General features: G+C 43.9%; 1 protein-coding gene, 1 long non-coding RNA gene and 1 pseudogene across 2 annotated transcripts; all 3 read right to left on the bottom strand.

The window, feature by feature from the left end:
* Window positions 1–27: 27 nt before the first annotated feature.
* LOC148703300 (uncharacterized) lies at window positions 28–1162 on the bottom strand. The gene is made up of 3 exons (XM_088723037.1): window positions 934–1162; window positions 609–862; window positions 28–508 (listed from the first exon to the last, which is right to left on the bottom strand). Exons 1-3 carry the CDS (start codon window positions 1058–1060, stop codon window positions 464–466), a joined length of 426 nt encoding a protein of 141 aa, XP_088579163.1. The 5' UTR covers window positions 1061–1162; the 3' UTR covers window positions 28–463.
* Window positions 1163–13464: 12302 nt separating this feature from the next.
* LOC120111801 (uncharacterized) lies at window positions 13465–15153 on the bottom strand. Its single transcript, XR_005513197.3, has 2 exons — window positions 14618–15153; window positions 13465–13637 (listed from the first exon to the last, which is right to left on the bottom strand). It is a non-coding gene; the product is annotated as an uncharacterized LOC120111801 (long non-coding RNA).
* A 3533-nt stretch (window positions 15154–18686) lies between these two features.
* LOC149753430 (uncharacterized) lies at window positions 18687–21771 on the bottom strand (annotated as a pseudogene).
* Window positions 21772–21867: the final 96 nt, after the last annotated feature.

A 21867-nucleotide genomic window follows, 5' to 3' on the forward strand; every position in this document is an offset into this window, starting at 1 on the left:
ACAATAAAAAATATTCCTCCTCCCCTTCAATTCGTAAAAAATTTTATTGGACTGACGTGCTCCGTGTCAATACCAATTTATTATTATAACTTGGCTTGATTTGGGCCTTACTCGACCCAGCTTAAACTGATACACCTGGTTAAATAGACGTAATTGTGCTTGCTATCGAGCAGCAGGACTAAAAATCGCTGTAATTAAGTACACAAAACAGTAGCTGACGCAAGAAAGAAGATAGAACTGCAAACATATTAATTATTATGAAATCACGGGGCCTACACAAGCATAGGAACAAAAAAGAGGATAAACTTAAACCACATCTTGGACCAGATCCAAAGTTAAACGACTGAACCTCAAAGTTTTGCATGACATGTTAAACAAGAACAACGTAAGTAACATAAATGGAGGACATCCACGGCAAGCTATCGATAGAAAGCTTTGTAACTGGCAATGTGGTCAGACCGGTCTACTGCCTCGAGCTTCGCTCCTCTTGGATTGCGCAGATGGCCTTCTGCACTCAATTTGAACCAAACGAAAAGGCAGAAACACCGATTAAAAGAGCTGTTAGGATGGTGCATCATAAACTAATTCATGTGGTAACGTTCTACTACCTTATTTTTGCCGCTCTTATTGGGACGAAGGGTGTACTCAGTCATGACCCAAGTCCTGGGGCCATCTCCTCGTGGAATAAACTTGAACGCCTGCCTGTACATAACAGCATTGCTCCCATGTCCATCTGCTATTTCTCTGCCGAAGCGCTGCCAGTAGCCAATACCATCGGCGACTTGCCGCTTTTCGGTCTTGAGGTTCTCGGCGCACTCAACGTAGTAATAAGATACACCTGAGCTGCCATGCGTGCACCCACCTACAAGAAAAGCTAGTGAAGAAGATTGCGGGGCAGCAGAAACAGAGTATCGATGCAGTCAGGAAGATTACCATGTAGTAGATCGGGCCGGCAATGGTAAGGATTGCGAACTGGATCAATCGCTCCCCACGACGACCGCTCGTGACCATGAGTGTAGTCGAGGAGGAACCTAAGAATCTCTTGATCGTTGAAGGGCATGCTCTGTTTCTTTGCCTATCTCTACAATGCTTGATGGAGAAATCGTGAAGGCCATGGCGGTTTTTAACAGCGAGGACAGGAGCCTCTGGGCTTGTCTCTCCCTGGGGAGAGGGAAATCCTGTGAGGAAGGGGCTTTGCTCTCCCCGGGGAGATGGAATGAGGGTGGTCGCTAGAGATGGAATGGCAGTCTCTGTTTATCGAGGAGGAGAGCAGTAGCTAGAAGTGGTCATCAGTGATGAGTTGGATTAAGGGTCTTGCCTCCTCCTTTGGAGTTGGGGAGTTGGGTTGGGGGTGGGGACTGGGGAGGGGGAGGGGTTGGGGGCGGCAAGAGATGACACCCGGGTCCTTGAGGAGAGGGCAGGGTGGTGCTAAGAGGGAGGCGCGCTCGCTAGCCAGAGAGGCGACCCCGTTCCTTAGATAAAGAGGATGGATTTTGTATGAGAAGAGGGATACGAGTCCCTCACTGTGAAGTGGGGTCGGGGGATGACCGGGTTAGAGGAGCCCTCCTTGTTCCAATATGTACAGTTATTATATATGAGTTTCTCCTGGCATATGCTTAATTTCATATTGATTATTTACCCAATAAATATTAAGTCCTTATATATGATCAAAAAATTTAAATAATACTATACATAAGTTTTAGATACTTGTACAAAATCAAAAAATATAAATAATATCTTCCTAAATAATAACTTGCGGTACGAGCCCTGATATGTTGCACACAATACCCCACCTGGCCTTCCCCACTCAGTGAGAGTGGGAAGAAAGTTACGCACCCGGGTCCCAGATCCACGTCCTTCTGAGGAAGAAAAAGGAGGAGCATACACGCCTACTCTGAACCTCACTCCTCAGAGAGAGTTGAGAAGACTTCGGCACATCACGATCCATCTAAGGAAGAAAAAGAAGGGTATACACGGGCCTATTCTGAAATAAAATCCACCTCTTTGATGCTTTCGTCACAGTTCCTCTGCCACCAACAGGGAGACCAACTCCCCTCTTCCCCAAGGAGAAGGGCTGCAGCTTGGTGCTCTGGATGAACGTGGGCGGCAGAATTCAAAAGACAACCACTCATCCAACCTAGTCATCCTCATTCCCCTTCCTTGAGGAGATTGGAATGCCTAGATATGTTTTTGATGCGAAGATGGGGAACGGGGAGGCCCTTGTTTTATTATATATGTTTTTGATGCGAAGATGGGGAGTCCATCACCAAGGAAGGGGAAAGCCTTTGCTACCACAAATAAGCTCTCATAAAGCCTACGTTCCCCCTCCTCCCCTTCCATCCATAAAAAGAACCGGAAGCTCCTGCAGGAAAGCAAAGATGGAGGGCCTTCCCCCTGGTGTTCGCTTCCAGCCTACTGATCAAGAGATAGTGCTCTACCTCTGCTATTATGCCGTTTTTGGCCAGCCTCTTGACAATGGATTCATTATGAACGGGGACCTCAGATATTTTCAGGTCGAGCAACCCCAAGGTAAATTCCATACAGAGCCAGCATTCACCCCAATATTCATTTGATTCGCAAACGCCTAACTCTTCCTCGATGTGGCTCCTGTAGATGTTCGCAGTTTGGGGAGACTGTACTACTACACACCGTGCTTCTACAGGCCGGTGCGGGGTCGGCCGACTCGAGATCGGCGCACCGTCGACGGGAAGGGCCGCTGGAAATCTACTGATGGACAAAAGACCATCTATCAGAGTAGCGAGATTGTGGGGTACAAGCAGGATTTCAGATTTCGCCGACTGACAGCTTCTGGAGGAGAGGTCTCAACAACTTGGGTCATGACTGAGTACACCCTTCATTCCAACAAGAGCAACAACAACAACATGGTAATTTCTCTGGTTTCATTTTTATTTTTCTATGTTTTCTATTTTCATTTTTATTTTCTTTAGTTTTTGGGAACAGTATATTTATTATGCTGCGATACATGAGACGGTGTCGTACCACTTGAACTGAACTCAAGAAGCTCAACTACTTATGCGGCAGGTCAGTGCTGATTTTTTTTCCTTCTTTCCATAAGCACAGATTGCTGCATGCGTGCTGCGTAACACAAGAGAAAGCCAAGGCCAAGGGACCACCCAATACGAAGCTGTTTGAGCTCTATCAGATTGCAAGCCTGGAGGCGATTGTTATGTGTTTCGTTGTATCTTTGGAACAGTTTATGTACTGTTTGCTTTTTCTTCTTTTTGTCCTTCTACGTGTCCAGATAAGCATATGGCCCGCATCTATCAGGCTCCATAAGTATGGTGTACGCTTGTTCCTTTTGCTATGATAGATAATGTGTAGCTTTGGTTCCGGGCTTGGATTTCCTGCAGCATTGGCAATTGTTCTATTTGTGGATGTAGGGTTGCTTGAGAATAATTTTTACCTTTTCCCATCAAAAGTAGCCTTTGCTGACTTCCTATTTATGGATTTCCATGCTTCCTGCTCAGTTGTTCTTGTGATAGATAATTTTGTCCTCTTCCTATGTTTTGAGAGTACTTCATCCACGGTTTCTGTACTAGATTATAGCTAATTTTTCTTTTCCTACCTCTTTTCTTATTGAGAGAGGAGGCGTCAATATGTCCTATCAGGACACGGGGCGATGACTATTCCTACTCCAACGGATGTAAGGCTTGGAATATTGAGCGGAAAATGACGTCTCCCTGAATCCCCTGGTGAACACACAGAATACATCCAAGCAAGAAATATGTAATGACATGGAGCAGTAATATGAGTTCTTTGCATCGATATCACCTGCTTATGAATTTCTAATAAGGGAAGTACAGGACATCTGGCTATAAGCATAGCATACACTTGAGAAAACACCACGCGGAACACAATGGGGAAACAAATTGGCTGATAGAAATTCAGACCCATAGATTCTAGGTAGCTGTAATTCTTAGAAAATCTCATGATAGCCTAAAGACAGAGTACCCAAAGGAACAAATTGCCTCGTGTATTTGCTAACAGAACTTCTGGAATACCTGCAAGGCTATCAAGATCATTCTAAGCAATCCTTGAAGATTTATATAAAAGATTCTAGAGATGGAAAGATCGGGCCCTTTCTTCTGAGAAACACAGCATAACAAATTTATGAACATAGAGGTCGAACAGAGATTCCAATGTTTGTCTGCTTCATTCATGGAGGCATCCTGTTTAGGAAGACAAGATAATAAAACCTGAAGGTAAAGCAAAATGAATTTCCAAGAGCTTGCTTCCATGATTGGCTTCATACTGCGATCCCAGAGGACCTTATAGATTTCTGAAGAATGGTTGTACTCACCTTCATATTACCTTTCACAGGACCTTATAGATTTAGATAACGGAGTTGATTTTTCTCATAGGACCCTCTAACTCAACGGAGCGTGGAGAATAGTTTTCTTATTGATTTATAGATTTCCGATATAAGGAGTGTTGTACGCATCAACTTGAAGAATGGCTGCAAATGGAGGATCTAGAACACCCACAAGATCCCCTCGCAGAGTACCACTTGCCATATAATCGGCTGCTTGATTAGCCTCATATAGACATGAGAGATGTAACACACCATCCTCGAAGCTTTCCAAGATAAAACGTGAGGATTCATGGAGGCGTGCGTTTAGTCTCATACCGGTTATTTGCTGGGTAGATATTGGGTACTATACAGAATCAAGGAATTCAAATAATATCTTATGGCTAGCCATTTTGGGTAAGGTCCTGGGTTGTTATGAATAATATCGCAGCAGATCCGGCCCATAACTTACGTGGATTGGGGGACACTGCCACATGGATCCATTGGGGCTGACCACGGGCTGATCATGGTGTTTGTGATTAGATTTGAATCCTTAGTCTGACGAAAACGCCAGGGCTTGAAACGGAGGAGTATGTAAGGATCCGTGCAGGCGTGTATTTAGTTCTATATCAGTTATTCGTTGGGTAGATCTTGAGTACTTATACAGGATCAAGAAATCTAAATAATACCTTCTGGCTAGCCATTTTGGGTAAGGTGCTGGGCTGTTATATAAAATATTCGACCCAATGGGATTATATTTAATTTTGCATGTGAAGAAAATATTAAGCCAAGAAATTACCGTAACAGAGTCACCTTTAAGCGATACATGCTCGGTGCATAACTCCATAACTATAACCTTCTAAGCCTAACCAAGCAGCGGTCAGCCTCGGCTATGGGCACTGATGAGGGCAGCAAAAGTTCGCCACTAGCTCGAATAAGTCGCCCCAACTCATTTCTAATCACAAAACCCGCTGCTGCCACCCGGGTCCTTGAGGAGAGGGCAGGGTGGTGCTAAGGGAGGGCGCGCTCGCTAGCCAGAGAGGCGACCCCATTCCTCAGACAAAGAGGATGGATTTTGTATGAGAAGAGGGATACGAGTGTCGCTCTCCCTCCCTGGGAAGAGGGGAAGGGGTGATGACCGGGTTCAATATCTAGTTATTATATATGGGGGATGCGAATTGGGTTGGGGACCTGAGATGCATTCCTCACCAACTCAACCAGGTCAATGGGCTAGGGCTATACTTCGACTTGGGCTGGCCCCGTTAAACAAACTATAGATCTGTAGCAAAAACAAAAAAAAAACAAAAAAAAACAAAACATGAAGTATGTCGTCCCACAGTATCCCAGTTTGCCTTCCCCACTCCCCAGTGAGAGTTGGGTTGGGATCGATATTCCCAAATAAAATCCACCTCTTTGATCCTTTCGTCACAGTTCCTCTCCCACGAACAGGGAGGCCAAGTCCCCTCTTCCCCAAGGAGAAGGGCTGCAGTTTGGTGCTCTGGATGAACGTGGGAGGGGGATTTCAAATGACAACCCCTCATCCAACCTAGTCATCCTCATTCGATCCCTTTCCTTGAGGAGATTGGAATGCCTACTCCTCCTCACTACCCTTCAACAAGGATCGGGACATGACGCTGGTTCCATTTTTTATTTTCCTTTGTTTTATATTTTCATTTTTATTTTGTTTAGTTTTTGGAAACAATACATTTATTATGCTGCGATACATGAGACAGCGTCATGTCACTTGAGCTGAATTCAACAAGCTCGACTACTCATGCCGCAGATTGCTGTATGCGTGCTGCGTAACACAAGAGAAGAGGTCTCAACATCTTGGGTCATGACTGAGTACACCCTTAATTCCAATAGGGGCAACAACAAGGTAAGAACAACTATGATCATAGTTTATGGCTAACAAGATGAACTAGATATTTTGAAAGAATTTAGATTTATGAATAAAATTTAAATTTTGAGAAAGATGGAATTTGATTTGTATAATGTTTTGATAATGCTATATATCTAGATTTAGTTTTGAACCGATGAAAATTTTATATGCTTATTTTTTATAAATTATTATTTATTTTATTGTCTGATTTATCTAGTTAAAGTGTTCATTATTTGCTAGGCTATCTAGCTCATTACTTGATATCTTACTATTTTTACAGATCCAGAGAATTAAGATGGAATGAGAATACGCTTCGAAATAGTGACTCGAAGCAGAGTTTTAGTCTCTTTATTTTAGATTAGAATTTTTAAAGTTTGATGTAAGATTGTTGGTTATTATTGAAATTTTATGATACTTTAAGTTTGGATTTTGGTTATTTAAATATTAGACTGACTTAATTGATTATTTATCCCACTATTACTTTATGATATTGTGATTTTTGTAGAGAGGGTTTATTTTTTTATATATATACGATAGTTACTGCAACCCAGCTCATGATTTCAGATTGAAGCAGGGAATGAGAGGGTGGACGAGAGTAAATAAGAGAAAGGAGGTGGAACAGAGAGGGGATGGGAGAGGGTAGTGGAGTAGAGGAGAGAGTGAGTTGCCAGCCAGATTGAAGGTGGACTAGAGAATGGAAGGAGAGAGGAGAGAGGAAGCTATAGATCTCTGAGATGGAGAAAATGGTAGAGAAAAGAGAGTAGCAAAGGCGAGAGGGAAATATGGGGAGAGAGAGCGAGTTGAGAAGTAAGCGAGGAGGAAAGAGGTAACATGGAGAGGGAAATGGATGAACCTTCTGAGGAACAGAGCACTGAAAATCTCCTTGCTCCAGCATATAAAACATAGCTTGCATGGTTTCTAATGATGAATACTGCTCCTGCACCGTTCTTCCACGAGGCATCAAAGCTACCTAAGACACACCATAGGGAGGAGAAACCCAAGAGACCAACAATGAAGTTGAAATAGATGAGTTCATGGAGCTGTCGGCACCCCACTGCTGCAGATCATTTGGTTCGAGTTCCTTTGACCTTTATGGAATTCCATTGCAAGATGTTGAGCAAGCGATAATGTGTAGTTGGGATTACTTAGTTGGGATCATTTCGTGCAGCCCTGATTCCCCAGCCAACATAAGCAGTAATAGTTCTCTCAAAATCACAGTTGGGGATCAGCACAGTGATCAATTAGGTTCTGCAGAGAATTGAGATGAGGAATCTGCGGGGAAACTTTTTCCAGATCATTCCAGACATGATATGCAAATGGGCACCGATGCAAGCAGTGATTGATATCTCCTGTAACTCTAGCACACAAGCCAGAATATGAGTTGATGTGGTGCAGTCCTTTAGTTTGTAGAACCTTTTCGTCTTTTTGCATGGTAATCTAACCCAGTTAACTTTCCACCATAACGTTTCTACTCTAAGAGCTACAATCATCTGCCATAACCAACTGAAATTGGTTGTAGTTTGATCTAGCATTCCTCCTTCCCTTTACATTAAAAAATTCTTCAATAATAAAACTTTTTATGGACTAACGTGCTCTTCTCCGTGTCAATACCAATCTATTATTATAACTTTGCTTGATTTGGGCCTTACTCCACCCAGCCCAAACTGATTCTCTGGTTAACCAGACGGAATTATGCTTGTTATTGAGCAGTAGGACTAAAAATCGTTGTAATTAAGGATACAAAACAATACCTGCCGCATGAAAGAAGATAGAACTGCAAACATATTAATTATTGCGAAATCGCAGGGGATACACAACTATAGAAAAAAAAAAAAGATAAACGACATCTTGGACCAGATCCAACGACCGAACCACAAAGTTTTGCATGACATGTTAAACAAGAACAACGTAAGTAACATAAATGGAGGACATCGACGGCAAGATATCGATAGAAAGCTTTATAACTGGCAATGTGGTCAGACCGGTCTACTGCCTCGAGCTTCCTTCCTCTTGGATTGCGCAGATGGCCTTCTGCACTCAATTTGAACCAAACGAAAAGGCAGCATCACCGATTAAAAGAGCTGTTAGGATGGTGCATCATAAACTAATTCATGTGGTAACGTTCTACTACCTTAGTTTTGCCGCTCTTATTGGGATGAAGGGTGTACTCAGTCAAGACCCATGTCCTGGAGTTGGGGAGTTGGGTTGGGGGTGGGGTGGGGAGGGGGAGGGGTTGGGGGCGGCAAGAGGTGACACCCGGGTCCTTGAGGAGAGGGAAGGGTGGTGTTAGAGGGGGCGGCAAGAGATGACACCCGGGTCCTTGAGGAGAGGGCAGGGTGGTGCTAAGAGGGAGGCGCGCTCGCTAGCCAGAGAGGCGACCCCGTTCCTTAGACAAAGAGGATGGATTTTGTATGAGAAGAGGGATACGAGTGTCGCTCCCGGTCGCTCTCCCTCCCTGGGAAGAGGGGAAGGGGTGATGGCCGGGTTCAACACCCGCGTTGTTTGAGGAACGCCCTTGTTCCACATCCTTCGAGGTGGAAAACGAAGGCGGATACAAGGGCCTATTGTCAACTGCGAGCGGGAAGCGCATCACAATTCAGTTTCACGTCCTCTAAGGAACGGGAAGGCCCTTGTTTTGTTATATATGTTGATGCCAAGATGGCGAGACCGCCACCAAGGAAGTGGGAAGCCCTGCTCTTATAAATCCTACCCTCCCCCTCCTCCCCTTCCATCCATAAAAAGAACCGGAAGCTCCTGCAGGAAAGCAAAGATGGAGGGCCTTCCCCTTGGTGCTCACTTCCAGCCTACTGACCAAGAGATACTGTTCTACCTCCGCTATTATGCCGAGGTTGGCCAGCCTCTCGACGGCGGATTCATTATGCAAGGGGACCTCAGATATTTCCAGGTGGAGCAACCCCCAGGTAAATTCCATACAGAGCCAGCATTCAACCCAATATTCATTTGATTCGCAAACGCCTAACTCTTGCTCGATGTGGCTCCTGTAGACGTTCGCAGTTTGGAAAGACTGTACTACTACACAGAGTGCTTCTACAGGCCGGTGCGGGGTCCACCGACTCGAGATCGGTGCACCGTCGACGGGAGGGGCTGCTGGAATTCTAGAGAGGGACAAAAGACCATCTATCAGAGTAGCGAGATTGTGGGGTACAAGCAGGAATTCAAATTTTTCTTCCGACCAGAACCTTCTGGAGAATACGTCTCAACATCTTGGGCCATGACCGAGTACACCCTTAATTCCAACAGGAGCAACAACAAGGTAAGAACAGATGCCCGCTCTGCTCTGGTTCCATTTTTATTTTTCTATGTTCCATATTTTCATTTTTATTTTGTTTAGTTTTTGCAAACAATATATTTATTATGCTGCGAGACATGAGACCGTGTCATACCACTTGAACTGAACTACTTATTTCCAACTACTTATGAGAAGCTCAACTACTTATGCCGCAGATTAGTGCTGATTTTTTCTCTTTTTTTTTTTTTCTTTTTTCCTCTTTCCCATGAGCACAGTTTGCTGTATGCGTGCTGCGTAAGACAAGAGCAGGCCAAGGCCGAGGGACCAGCCAATACGAAGCTGTTTGAGCTCTATCGGATTGCAAGCCTGGGGGCGATTGTTATATGTTTCGTTGTGTCTTTAGAACAGTTTATGTATTCTTTGCTTTTTCTTCTTTTTGTCCTTCTACGTGTCTAGATAAGCATATGGGCCGCATCTATCAGGCTCCATAAGCATGGTGTGCGCTTGTTCCCTTTGCTATGATGGATAATGTGAAGCTGTTGCTCCAGGCTTGGATTTCCTGCAACATTGGCAATTGTTCTATTTGCTTGAGAATATTTTTTACCTTTTCCCATCGAAAGTAGCCTTTGCTGATTTCCTATTTATGGATTTCCATGCTTCCTGCTCAGTTGTTCTTGTGATAGATAATTTTGTCCTCTTCCTATGTTTTGAGAGTACTTCTTCCACTATTTCTGTACTGTATTATTGTTAGAATAAGTGGCTCATATTAAGTAATATTCTTATTTGAGTGGTACACTAGTATTCTAACGGAGCGGAGCGAAGCGACGGAATATATTTATATTTAGGATAATTATGTAATATTTTATTTTACCAGGGATGCTAATAGGGATTGGGACTCTAGAATTAGGGTTTAGCTATAAATATCTTGTAACCCTTGTTATTTGGTTATAGTGAAAGTTACGACCGTTTCGCTTCCGTGGACGTAGGCACATTGCCGAACCACGTAAATCTCTGTGTTCAATTTCAATTTCTTTTTCTCTCTCAATTCTGTGCATTGTTCTGTTCGCCGTTTGGATTCTGTATTTTGCAGGACAATTATAGCTAATTTTTCTTTTCCTACCTCTTTTCTTATTGAGAGAGGAGGCGTCAATATGTCCTATCAGGACACGGGGCGATGACTATTCCTACTTCAACGGATGAAAGGCTTGGAATATTGAGCGGAAAATGACGTCTCCCTGAATCCCCTGGTGAACACAGGGAATACATCCAAGCAAGAAATATGCAATGACGTAGAGCAGTAATATGAATTCTTTGCATCGATATCACCTGCTTATGCATTTCTAATAAAGGAAGTACAGGACATCTGGCCATAAGCACGGCATACAGTTGAGAAAACACCACGCAGAACACAATGGGGAAACAAATTGGCTGATAGAAATTCAGACCCATAGATTCTAGGTAGCTGTAATTCCTAGAAAATCTCATGATAGCCTAAAGACAAAGTAAGAGTACCCAAAGGAACAAATTGCCTCGTGTATTTGCTAACAGAACTTCTGGAATACCTGCAAGGCTATCAAGATCATTCTAAGCAATCCTTAAAGATTTATATAAAAGATTCTAGAGATGGAAAGATCGGGCCCTTTCTTCTGAGAAACACAGCATAACAAATTTATGAACGCAGAGGTCGAACAGAGATTCCAATATTTGTCTGCTTCATTCATGGAGGCATCCTGTTTAGGAAGACAAGATAATAAAACCTGAAGGTAAAGCAAAATGAATTTCCAAGAGCTTGCTTCCATGATTGGCTTGATACTGCAATCCCAGAGGACCTTATAGATTTATGAAGAATGGTTATACTCACCTTCATATTACCTTTTGTTGGGGGAAATACAAGTCCCCCCAAAGCACGTGAGCCAGCACGTGATCAGAAGCGCCCGACCTCGGAAGCGCCTTACCTCGGACGCCCGACCAGGTGCCTGACCTCAAACACCCGACCTGGCGCTCGACCAGGCGCCCGACCTAGGAACTCTCGACCTCGGAAGCCCGACCTCACCATCCACCCGCCGCGGTCACATCCTTCTGCAGCTCGACCAGAGATCGTCCCCTGCCACCGCCACTAACAATTAATGCGCATGGTCTCTGCAGACCTCCGGCTTACTCAACAATTAATGCACGTGGTCTCTGCAGACCTCCGGCTTACTCAACAATTAATGCGCGTGGTCTCCGCAGACCTCCAGCTTATCCAACAATTAATGCGCATGGCTCCTGCTATCTACAGATCTCAAGCCCTCCACGGCAAATCTGCTCGGCTGCGTCTGATCAGCCATGACAACTCCTTGGCTCCGGCCTGATCTCCTACGGCAAGGCATTAATTCACACGATCATGCATTAATTCATACGACATGCTCAACTATATGGTAACTCTGCCCCGTCTTATCACGGGTAATCCAGTACCCCTCTATAAAAGGGGAACCCTCCCACCTTAGAGGGGGCTGGATGCTGAAACTCTGGACATATATTTTTTCTTATACATTCGCCCCCTCTGACTTAGGCATCGGAGGGCCGGCGCCGAAAACCCCGGCCACCGGCTTTCTGCAGGCCCTATGGAGGACGCAGCCCGCCAGTCCTCGCCGGAGCTCCTCCTTCTCAGCAGACCGGTCGCCCTCGGGTCCAATTTCCAACAACACCTTTCATAGGACCTTATAGATTTAGATGACGGAGTTGATTTTTCTCATAGGACCCTTTTAACTCAACGGAGCGTGGAGAATAGTTTTCTTATTTATTTATAGATTTCTGATATAAGGAGTGTTGTACCCATCAACTTGAAGAGTGGCTGCAAATGGAGGATCTAGAACGCCCACAAGATCCCCTCGCAGAGTACGTCTTGCCATATAATCGGCTGTTTGATTAGCCTCATATAGACATGAGAGATGTAACACACCATCCTCGAAGCTTTCCGAGATAAAACGTGAGGATTCATGGAGGCGTGCGTTTAGTCCCATATCGGTTATTCACTGGGTAGATATTGGGTACTATACAGAATCAAGGAATCCAAATAATACATTATGGCTAGCCATTTTGGGTGAGGTCCTGGGTTGTTATGAATGGTATCACAGCAGACCCGGTCCATAACCTACGTGGATTGGGGGACACTGCCACGCGGATCCATTGGGGCTGACCATGGGCTGATCATGATGTTTGTGATTAGATTTGAATCCTTAGTCTGACGAAGACGCCAGGGCTTGAAACGGAGGAGTATGTAAGGACCCGTGCAGGCGTGTATTTAGTTCTATATCAGTTATTCGTTGGGTAGATCTTGAGTACTTATACAGGATCAAAAAACCTAAATAATACCTTATTATGGCTAGCCATTTTGGATAAGGTGCTGGGCTGTTATATAAAATATCCGACCCAAGAAATTACCGTAATAGAGTCACCTTTAAGCGATACATGCTCGGTGCATAACTCCATAACTATAACCTTTTAAGCCTAACCAAGCAGCGGTCAGCCTCGGCTGTGGGCACTGATGAGGGTAGCAAAAGTTCGCCATTAGCTCGAATAAGTCGCCCCAACTCATTTCTAATCACGAAACCCGCTGCTGCCACCCGGGTCCTTGAGGAGAGGGCAGGGTGGTGCTAAGGGAGGGCGCGCTCGCTAGCCAGAGAGGCGACCCCATTCCTTAGACAAAGAGGATGGATTTTGTATGAGAAGAGGGATACGAGTGTCGTTCCCAGTCGCTCTCCCTCCCTGGGAAGAGGGGAAGGGGTGATGACCGGGTTCAATATATAGTTATTATATATGGGGGATGCGGATCGGGTTGGGAATCTCAGCTGCATTCCTCACCAACTCAACCAGGTCAATGGGCTAGGGCTATACTTCGACTTGGGCTGGCCCCGTTAAACAAATTATAGATCTGTAGCAAAAACAAAAAAAAAACAAAAAAATCATAGATGAAGTATGTCATCCCACAATATCCCAGCTTGGCAAGGCCTATGATTAACAAAGATTCCAGTAAACCCATAATTAATCTAGTAATTCAAATAGAGCAGTCCGACATGTCCAAATAAACAAATTAGTTCAATTACAAGATCTTCAAATGTTCATCGACATCAAAAAAGGACAACAAACTAACTAGCTAATGACTCTGATACTTGCACTCTGCGCCCATCCCATCCAAATCTAAGCATCCTGCAACTCTGATAAAAAGAAAGAAGAAAAGGGGATGAGCTTTACTGCCCAGTAAGAATCCCTATGCATCCACACCAACACAATAATAATATAAATCTGAAAATCACGACAAGTCGATGCACATATCATGAAGTCATAAACCGGCTATCAAAGCTCAAATAATCAATATAAGTATGTACATAAAATATTAATAAAAGTCCAGCCACACAAGAATGATATAGCATATGATAGCTCATAAACCTGTATTATAGTTTCAATGCCTTTTCTTCAACTTGATTTGGATTAATTATCTTTCCGACTTTGGGTCAAATCTCGGTCACATTTCTCAGCCTGTGGTGGGGCAACCAAATTATCACATTTTCAGCCTGTGGCAGGGCCTGCACAATATAGTTCCACATTTCTAGCCTGTGATGGGGCCTGCCAAAGTATCACATTTTGAGCCTGTGGCGGGGCCTGCACATTATAGTTCCACATTTCTAGCCTGTGAGGGGGCCTACCAAAGTATCACATCTTCAGCCTGTGGCGGGGCCTGCACATTATAGTTCCACATTTCTAGCTTGTGAGGGGGCCTACCAAAGTACCACATTTTTCAGCCTGTGACGGGGCCTGCCATAATAACAAGATAAACCCAAAGTCCCTTCTCATACAATCCAGTTTACATCCACACATCAATTCATTTATATTTATTTTCGGCTTTAAACTAACCACGGTCACGTTTCCAGCCCGTGACGGGGCAACCAATATCACATAGTTAGTTTAGAGCACCACATCCATCAGTCCAATTATGTAGGTGTAAGTTATGCGCATGCATGCATCCATCATAATACCAACCACAAGCGAATACGATCATAATATCAACCACAAGCCAACACGATCAAAATATAATTTAATATAAAACTATTTTTGATTTATCTGGATTATAGCATATCATACATATCTAGATATAAAAATATTATATCATGCAGGATTGGCATACAAGGATCCTTACCTTTGTTGAAAATTTAGACAACCAATCACCCGCCCTCACGGCGATAAAGAACCGGAATGCACAGAATCCTGCTCAACGTCCTCTCGTCCAACAGATTGTTCCCCTACAGAACCAAATCATCATTAAAATTTACTCAAGATATATGATAATCCAGGACCCCTGTTTAATCTTCTAAAGGGTCCTCTAAAATCTAGTATTCCAAGACTATCCAACAATCCATGATCTCCCTGAATTAAACTAGAGAGAAAACAGACTAATAAGAGACAGCATCTAGAGGGAGAAGATAAAATAACAAAGAAGAGAGAGAGTCGGCTCTCTCTCTCTCCCTCTCTTCCTTCTTCTTCCCGTAAATAAAACAACAAAGAAGAGAGAGAGCCAAAGAGTTGGCTCTCTCTCTCTCTTCCTCTTCCTTCCTCCTTCCCGACGGAAAGGAGGAGAGTGCTTGGTAGCCGGCGGCCCATGGCCGGCGACGCCCCATGGTGGTGCCACACCCGGCGACGGCCGGCCGGAACGGAAGGGGAGAAGGCCGAACAGAGGCTCGGCTTCCCCATCAGCCCGGCGGCTTCCCGGCCACATCCCCTAGGAAATAATAGCCAAAGACGAAGGAGAAGAAGGAGAAGGTGCTCACCTTGCCTCCGGCCAGCTCCTCCCGGCCGGATCGACGACGACCGCTCCGGTTCCTCCCGCGGCAAGGTAAAACCCAATCTCCCTTCTCTCTCTCTCTCTCTTTTTTTTTTGTGTGTGTGTAAGCCCTCGGTTGATGCCCTAGGGGAGGAGAGAGGGGAGATCTTCCTGATTTGGTAGGATTTATCACCCTATTACCTCTCTTCCGGTGGATTCGGGAGGAGGGGAAATACTTCCGAAACAGGGGAGGGAGGCATTTCAATCGGGAGACTCCCTCCCCCTTGTACGTGTTGGGCCGCCCTTGTTCAAAGGCCGGCCCAACTCAAATGTGGGTCTTCACATTCTCCCCTCCTAAAAAAAATTTCGTCCTCGAAATTGACATACCTGAGGTTTCAAAAAGTTGCGGATACTTGACTTTCATCTCTTCTTCGAGCTCCCAAGTAGCCTCTCTTTCTGTATGATTATTCCATTGTACCTTCACGAAAGGAATGGTTCGATGTCGTAGTACCTGATCTTTTCTATCCACAATTCGTACCGGGAACTCTTCATAGGTTAAATCCTCCTGAAGATGTAATGGTTCATATGCTACCACATGACTCGGATCTGGGACATATTTCTTCAACATTGACACATGAAAAATATTGTGCACACTAGACAAAGCCGGTGGTAAAGCCAGTCGATACGCCACCTCCCCAACTTTGTCCAAAATCTCAAACGGACCAACATATCTAGGGCTTAATTTGCCACGAACCCCAAATCTCATCACACCTTTTGTAGGTGACACTCTCAAGAAAACATGATCTCCAATTTGAAATTCCAATTCTCTCCTTCTATTATCAGCATAACTCTTCTGGCGACTCTGAGCTGTACGAAGTCGTTCTCTGATCATTTGCACCTTATCAACAGTCTGTTGTACTATCTCTGGACCTAATAATTTCCTCTCGCCCACATCATCCCAACAAATAGGAGATCGACACTTCCGGCCATACAACGCCTCAAAAGGAGCCATTTGTATACTTGCTTGATAGCTATTATTGTAAGCGAACTCTATTAATGATAAGTGGCCATCCCACGCTCCTCCTAGATCCATGACACAGGCTCTCAACATGTCTTCCAAAATCTGGATGGTTCTTTCTGACTGTCCATCGGTTTGGGGGTGAAAAGCTGTGCTAAAGCTCAATTTGGTTCCAAGAGCCTTATGAAGACTCTTCCAAAACTGTGATACAAATCTACTGTCTCTATCTGACACAATGGTAACTGGGACCCCATGCAACTTCACAATATGCTCTATATATAAACCTGCCAATCTCTCTATGGAGAAACCAACTCTGAAAGGTAAAAAGTGTGCTGATTTAGTTAGCCGGTCAACAATTATCCACACGGCATCATTACCTCGTAGGGTTTTAGGCAAGCTAGTCACGAAGTCCATGGTGATATGCTCCCACTTCCATTGAGGAATAAGTAGAGACTGTAATGGTCCCGCAGGTCTCTGATGTTCTGCTTTTACCTGCTGACATACTAGACACTGAGCCACAAATTGAGCAATATCCTTTTTCATACCACTCCACCAAAAATGTCTCTTTAAATTCTGATACATCTTTGTGCCTCCTGGATGCATTGTATAAGCCGAGCTATGAGCCTCCTCTAAAATTTCATTTCTTAGTTCTAAAATTTTTGGGACACACAATCTGCTACCAAATCTTAAAGAACCATCCTCATGCACATGAAATTCACTTTGGACACCAGTTTCTACTGTTCCCCTTACCCTCTGTAATTCTGAATCTTCTTTTTGAGATGACTTAATTCTCTCAATCAAGGTAGGCTGTACCATAAGATTAGCAAGTCATAACTGAGGATCATGCAGTCGTACTTCAATCTCATATCTCTCTAGGTCAAACAAAATGTTTCTTTGTGTAGTGATCAAGGCCGCTAATTTATTTGAAGATTTCCTGCTTAGAGCATCGGCCACAACATTTGCTTTTCCCGGATGGTAATTAATAGTTAAGTCATAATCCTTTAATAGCTCTAGCCATCTCCTTTGCCTCAAATTCAGCTCCTTTTGAGTATAAATATACTTCAGGCTCTTGTGGTCCGTAAAAATTTCACAATGTTCACTATATAAATAGTGCCTCCATATTTTTAAAGCAAAGATCACAGCTGCTAATTCCAAATCATGAGTAGGGTAATTCAGCTCATATGGTTTCAACTGTCTAGAAGCATAGGCTATCACCTTCTCATTCTGTATAAGAACACAGCCAAGACCTTTGTGTGATGCATCACTATAGATGCTGAAGCCTCCTGTTCCAGATGGAAGGGCCAATATCGGAGCTGTCACCAATCGTCTTTTCAACTCCTGAAAACTTTGCTCACAATCCTCCTTCCATTCAAATTTTACTTGCTTTTGGGTTAGACGAGATAGAGGCATGGCAATACGAGAGAATCCCTCAACGAATCTCCGATAATATCCCGCCATTCCCAAAAAGCTGCGCACCTCGGACACATTAGTAGGTCTACTCCAATCAACTACTGCCTCTACTTTCTTTGGGTCGACAGAGATGCCATCCTTGGAGATCACGTGCCCGAGAAAGGTGATACTGTTTAACCAGAACTCACATTTCTGCAGCTTGCCATAAAGCTTGTTTTCTCTAAGAGTTTGTAATACTATCCTCAAATGCTCCTCATGCTCTTGTGGACTTTTGGAATAGACTAGAATGTCATCAATAAATACTACCACAAATTGATCCAGGTAGGGTTTGAACACCCGATTCATAAGATCCATAAAGGCTGCTGGTGCATTTGTTAACCCGAAGGGCATAACCAAAAACTCATAGTGTCCATATCTAGTTCTGAATGCTGTCTTTGGTATGTCTTCAGCCTTTATTCTCAACTGGTGATATCCGAAGCGTAGATCAAGTTTTGAGAAGATTTGTGCCCCTTGCAGCTGATCGAACAAATCATCAATTCTCGGTAAAGGGTATTTGTTCCGCACTGTTACTCCATTTATTTCTCGATAATCTATACAAAGCCGGAAACTGCCATCTTTCTTTTTCACAAATAGTAGAGGAGCACCCCAAGGAGAAACACTAGGCCTGATGAAACCCTTGTCCAACAGCTCCTGTAGTTGTTCTTTTAGCACTTTTAATTCAGCTGGAGCCATCCTGTATGGGGCCTTAGAAATCGGTCCAGTGCCAGGAATCAAATCAATGGAGAATTCAACCTCTCTATCAGAGGATAATCCTGGCAAATCCTCTGGAAAGACACCAGGAAATTCCCTCATAATAGGAATGTCTTCTAGTTTGAGTTCTTCCAGCTGGGTGCCCATTACCATGGCTAAGAATCCTTCATCACCTTTTCGAAGGAGTCGCTTAGCCTGTATGGCTGAAATTACTTTTAGCGGAGGTAACATTCTGTTGCCATTAAAAGTAAACTCTGGCTGACCAAAAATTTAAAATTTTACTGTTTTCTCGAAGCAGTCAACAGTGGCATGATATGCTGCCAACCAGTCCATCCCAAGGATCATGTCGAAATCCTTCATCCCTAGGACTAGTAAATCTACTTTCATTTCCCTGCCTTCAATATTCAGGATACAATCTTTGCAGACAAAGTTAACTAAGATTACATCTCCATTAGGGATGGAGACACACAATTCAGTCTCTAGTGGCAAGGAAATCAATGTACTATTTCTTCCAACAAAATCAGCAGATACAAAAGAATGAGTAGCTCCAGGATCAATCAAAATATAGGCATTCATGGATGAGATTTCAATTGTACCTATCACCACGGTGTTAGAGGCGTCGGCATCGTGTTGTGTAAGAGCATAGACTCGACCCTGAGTTCTAGGCCTCTGCTGTCCTCCTCGTTGTTGTTCATTCTGAGATACTTGATTTGCTGGAGCTCCCGAAATAGGCTGAGACGTTTGTCGAGCCTGTTGCTCACTGCGATTAGGACATGTATTTGCCCTGTGGCCCTGCTGGCCACACGAAAAGCAATTCCCATTGAACCAGTTGCAATCGCTCTGATAGTGGGGTCCGCCACATCTATAGCATTTCACAGTATCCTTGCGCTGAGCCTTATCATTCACAGTAGTTTGTTTCTTGGGCCTGAATTCAGTATTTTTGCCATGCTTATTTTGTAACTCAGCTTGCCTGTTTCTCTTTTTCAAAATTCTTTCCCTCTCTTCTTGAGTGTCATTCAAGCCCCTTTCAACTACCAAAGCCTTGTTAACCGCATCCTTGTAGGAAGAAAGCTCGAAGGTAGACATCTGTTGTCTGATTCGGGCTCTAAGTCCACTTTCAAACTTTTCAGCTCGTTCTCTTTCATTCTCCACCTGTCCTGGGGCATACCTGGTCAGTTCCTCAAACTTTGCAGCATACTCTGCGACCGTCATATTCCCCTGCTCTAACCGGGTAAACTCTCGAAATTTCTGCCGTCTCACGCTTTGGGGAATATACTTATCACGGAAAAGCTTCTTAAATCCTTCCCAAGTCAAAGATGTAGCATTCTGTCCCATTTTCCTCTTTCCACATTCCACCAAATATCCGCTTCTCCCAGCAGCATAAATGTAGCAAAAGTGACCCTATCCTCATCAGGGCATCTCAGGGCATTGAAAACTTTTTCCATTTCATTCAGCCAAGTCTCAACCTCTAAAGGGTCAGAAGTGCCTTTAAAAGCTGAAGGTGCAAACTTTTTGAATTCTGCCAAACTGACATGATGCTCTTGTCGACTTGTGGCCCCCTGTAGATACTGAGGAGTCACCTGCTGCTGCTGATGTTGTAACTGTTGCTGCATAAATTGTAGCTGCTGTTCCATGAAGCGTTGTTGCATCTCCATCATTCTCATCATGTCTGAACGGGAAGTAGCTTGTTGTTGCATCATTGTTTGCATCATCTGAGAAGCACTCAGTGGTTCATTAGGCTGAATTCCAGGCTCACCCGAGGTTCCTGTCCTTGGAGTTTCCGGGGTTCCCATTTCCAGAGCACTACCAACAGGGTTGACGTGGTGTTCCTGCGGGTGCATACTCCTGGCTGGCGAGGGTGGAACACCTTCTTGTTGTTCGGAGGGCGTCCAAGCAGCGGAGCCATCGGCAAAGTGAGTCGGCCTCCTATTACGCCCACGTCCACTCCCTCGTGCCATATCAACCTACACAAGTTACTTTAAACATTTTAAGATTGCAAAGAAAATGTACCTATGGGGTACTTTAGTAAGTCATTTAATATTCTTCTCCCCATTCACTCTCACCTGAACCTAAACCCTAGGATACCTTAACCTTTAGCTCTGATACCACTCTGTCACGCCCCGAACCCAGCACCCGGGTTCGGTACGCGACCGGCCGCATGAGCCCTAGAGCAGTGCCCTAAAGATCATGCAAGGCCTATGATTAACAAAGATTCCAGTAAACCCATAATTAATCTAGTAATTCAAATAGAGCAGTCCGACATGTCCAAATAAACAAATTAGTTCAATTACAAGATCTTCAAATGTTCATCGACATCAAAGAAGGACAACAAACTAACTAGCTAATGACTCTGATACTTGCACTCTGCGCCCATCCCATCCAAATCTAAGCATCCTGCAACTCTGATAAAAAGAAAGAAGAAAAGGGGATGAGCTTTACTGCCCAGTAAGAATCCCTATGCATCCACACCAACACAATAATAATATAAATCTGAAAATCACGACAAGTCGATGCACATATCATGAAGTCATAAACCGGCTATCAAAGCTCAAATAATCAATATAAGTATGTACATAAAACATTAATAAAAGTCCAGCCACACAAGAATGATATAGCACATGATAGCTCATAAACCTGTATTATAGTTTCAATGCCTTTTCTTCAACTTGATTCGGATTAATTATCTTTCCGACTTTGGGTCAAATCTCAGTCACATTTCTCAGCCTGTGGTGGGGCAACCAAATTATCACATTTTCAGCCTGTGGCAGGGCCTGCACAATATAGTTCCACATTTCTAGCCTGTGATGGGGCCTGCCAAAGTATCACATTTTGAGCCTGTGGCGGGGCCTGCACATTATAGTTCCACATTTCTAGCCTGTGAGGGGGCCTACCAAAGTATCACATCTTCAGCCTGTGGCGGGGCCTGCACATTATAGTTCCACATTTCTAGGCTGTGAGGGGGCCTACCAAAGTACCACATTTTTCAGCCTGTGACGGGGCCTGCCATAATAACAAGATAAATCCAAAGTCCCTTTTCATACAATCCAGTTTACATCCACACATCAATTCATTTATATTTATTTTCGGCTTTAAACTAACCACGGTTACGTTTCCAGCCCGTGACGGGGCAACCAATATCACATAGTTAGTTTAGAGCACCACATCCATCAGTCCAATTATGTAGGTGTAAGTTATGCGCATGCATGCATCCATCATAATACCAACCACAAGCGAATACGATCATAATATCAACCACAAGCCAACACGATCAAAATATAATTTAATATAAAACTATTTTTGATTTATCTGGATTATAGCATATCATACATATGTAGATATAAAAATATTATATCATGCAGGATTGGCGTACAAGGATCCTTACCTTTGTTGAAAATTTAGACAACCAATCACCCGCCCTCCCGACGATAAAGAACCGGAATGCACAGAATCC

The sequence above is a fragment of the Phoenix dactylifera genome, chromosome 5 (genome assembly GCF_051530095.1).
Source record: "Phoenix dactylifera cultivar Ajwa chromosome 5, Ajwa_hap1_PhDact_Kaust_v1.1, whole genome shotgun sequence".
Lineage (NCBI taxonomy): Eukaryota > Viridiplantae > Streptophyta > Magnoliopsida > Arecales > Arecaceae > Phoenix > Phoenix dactylifera.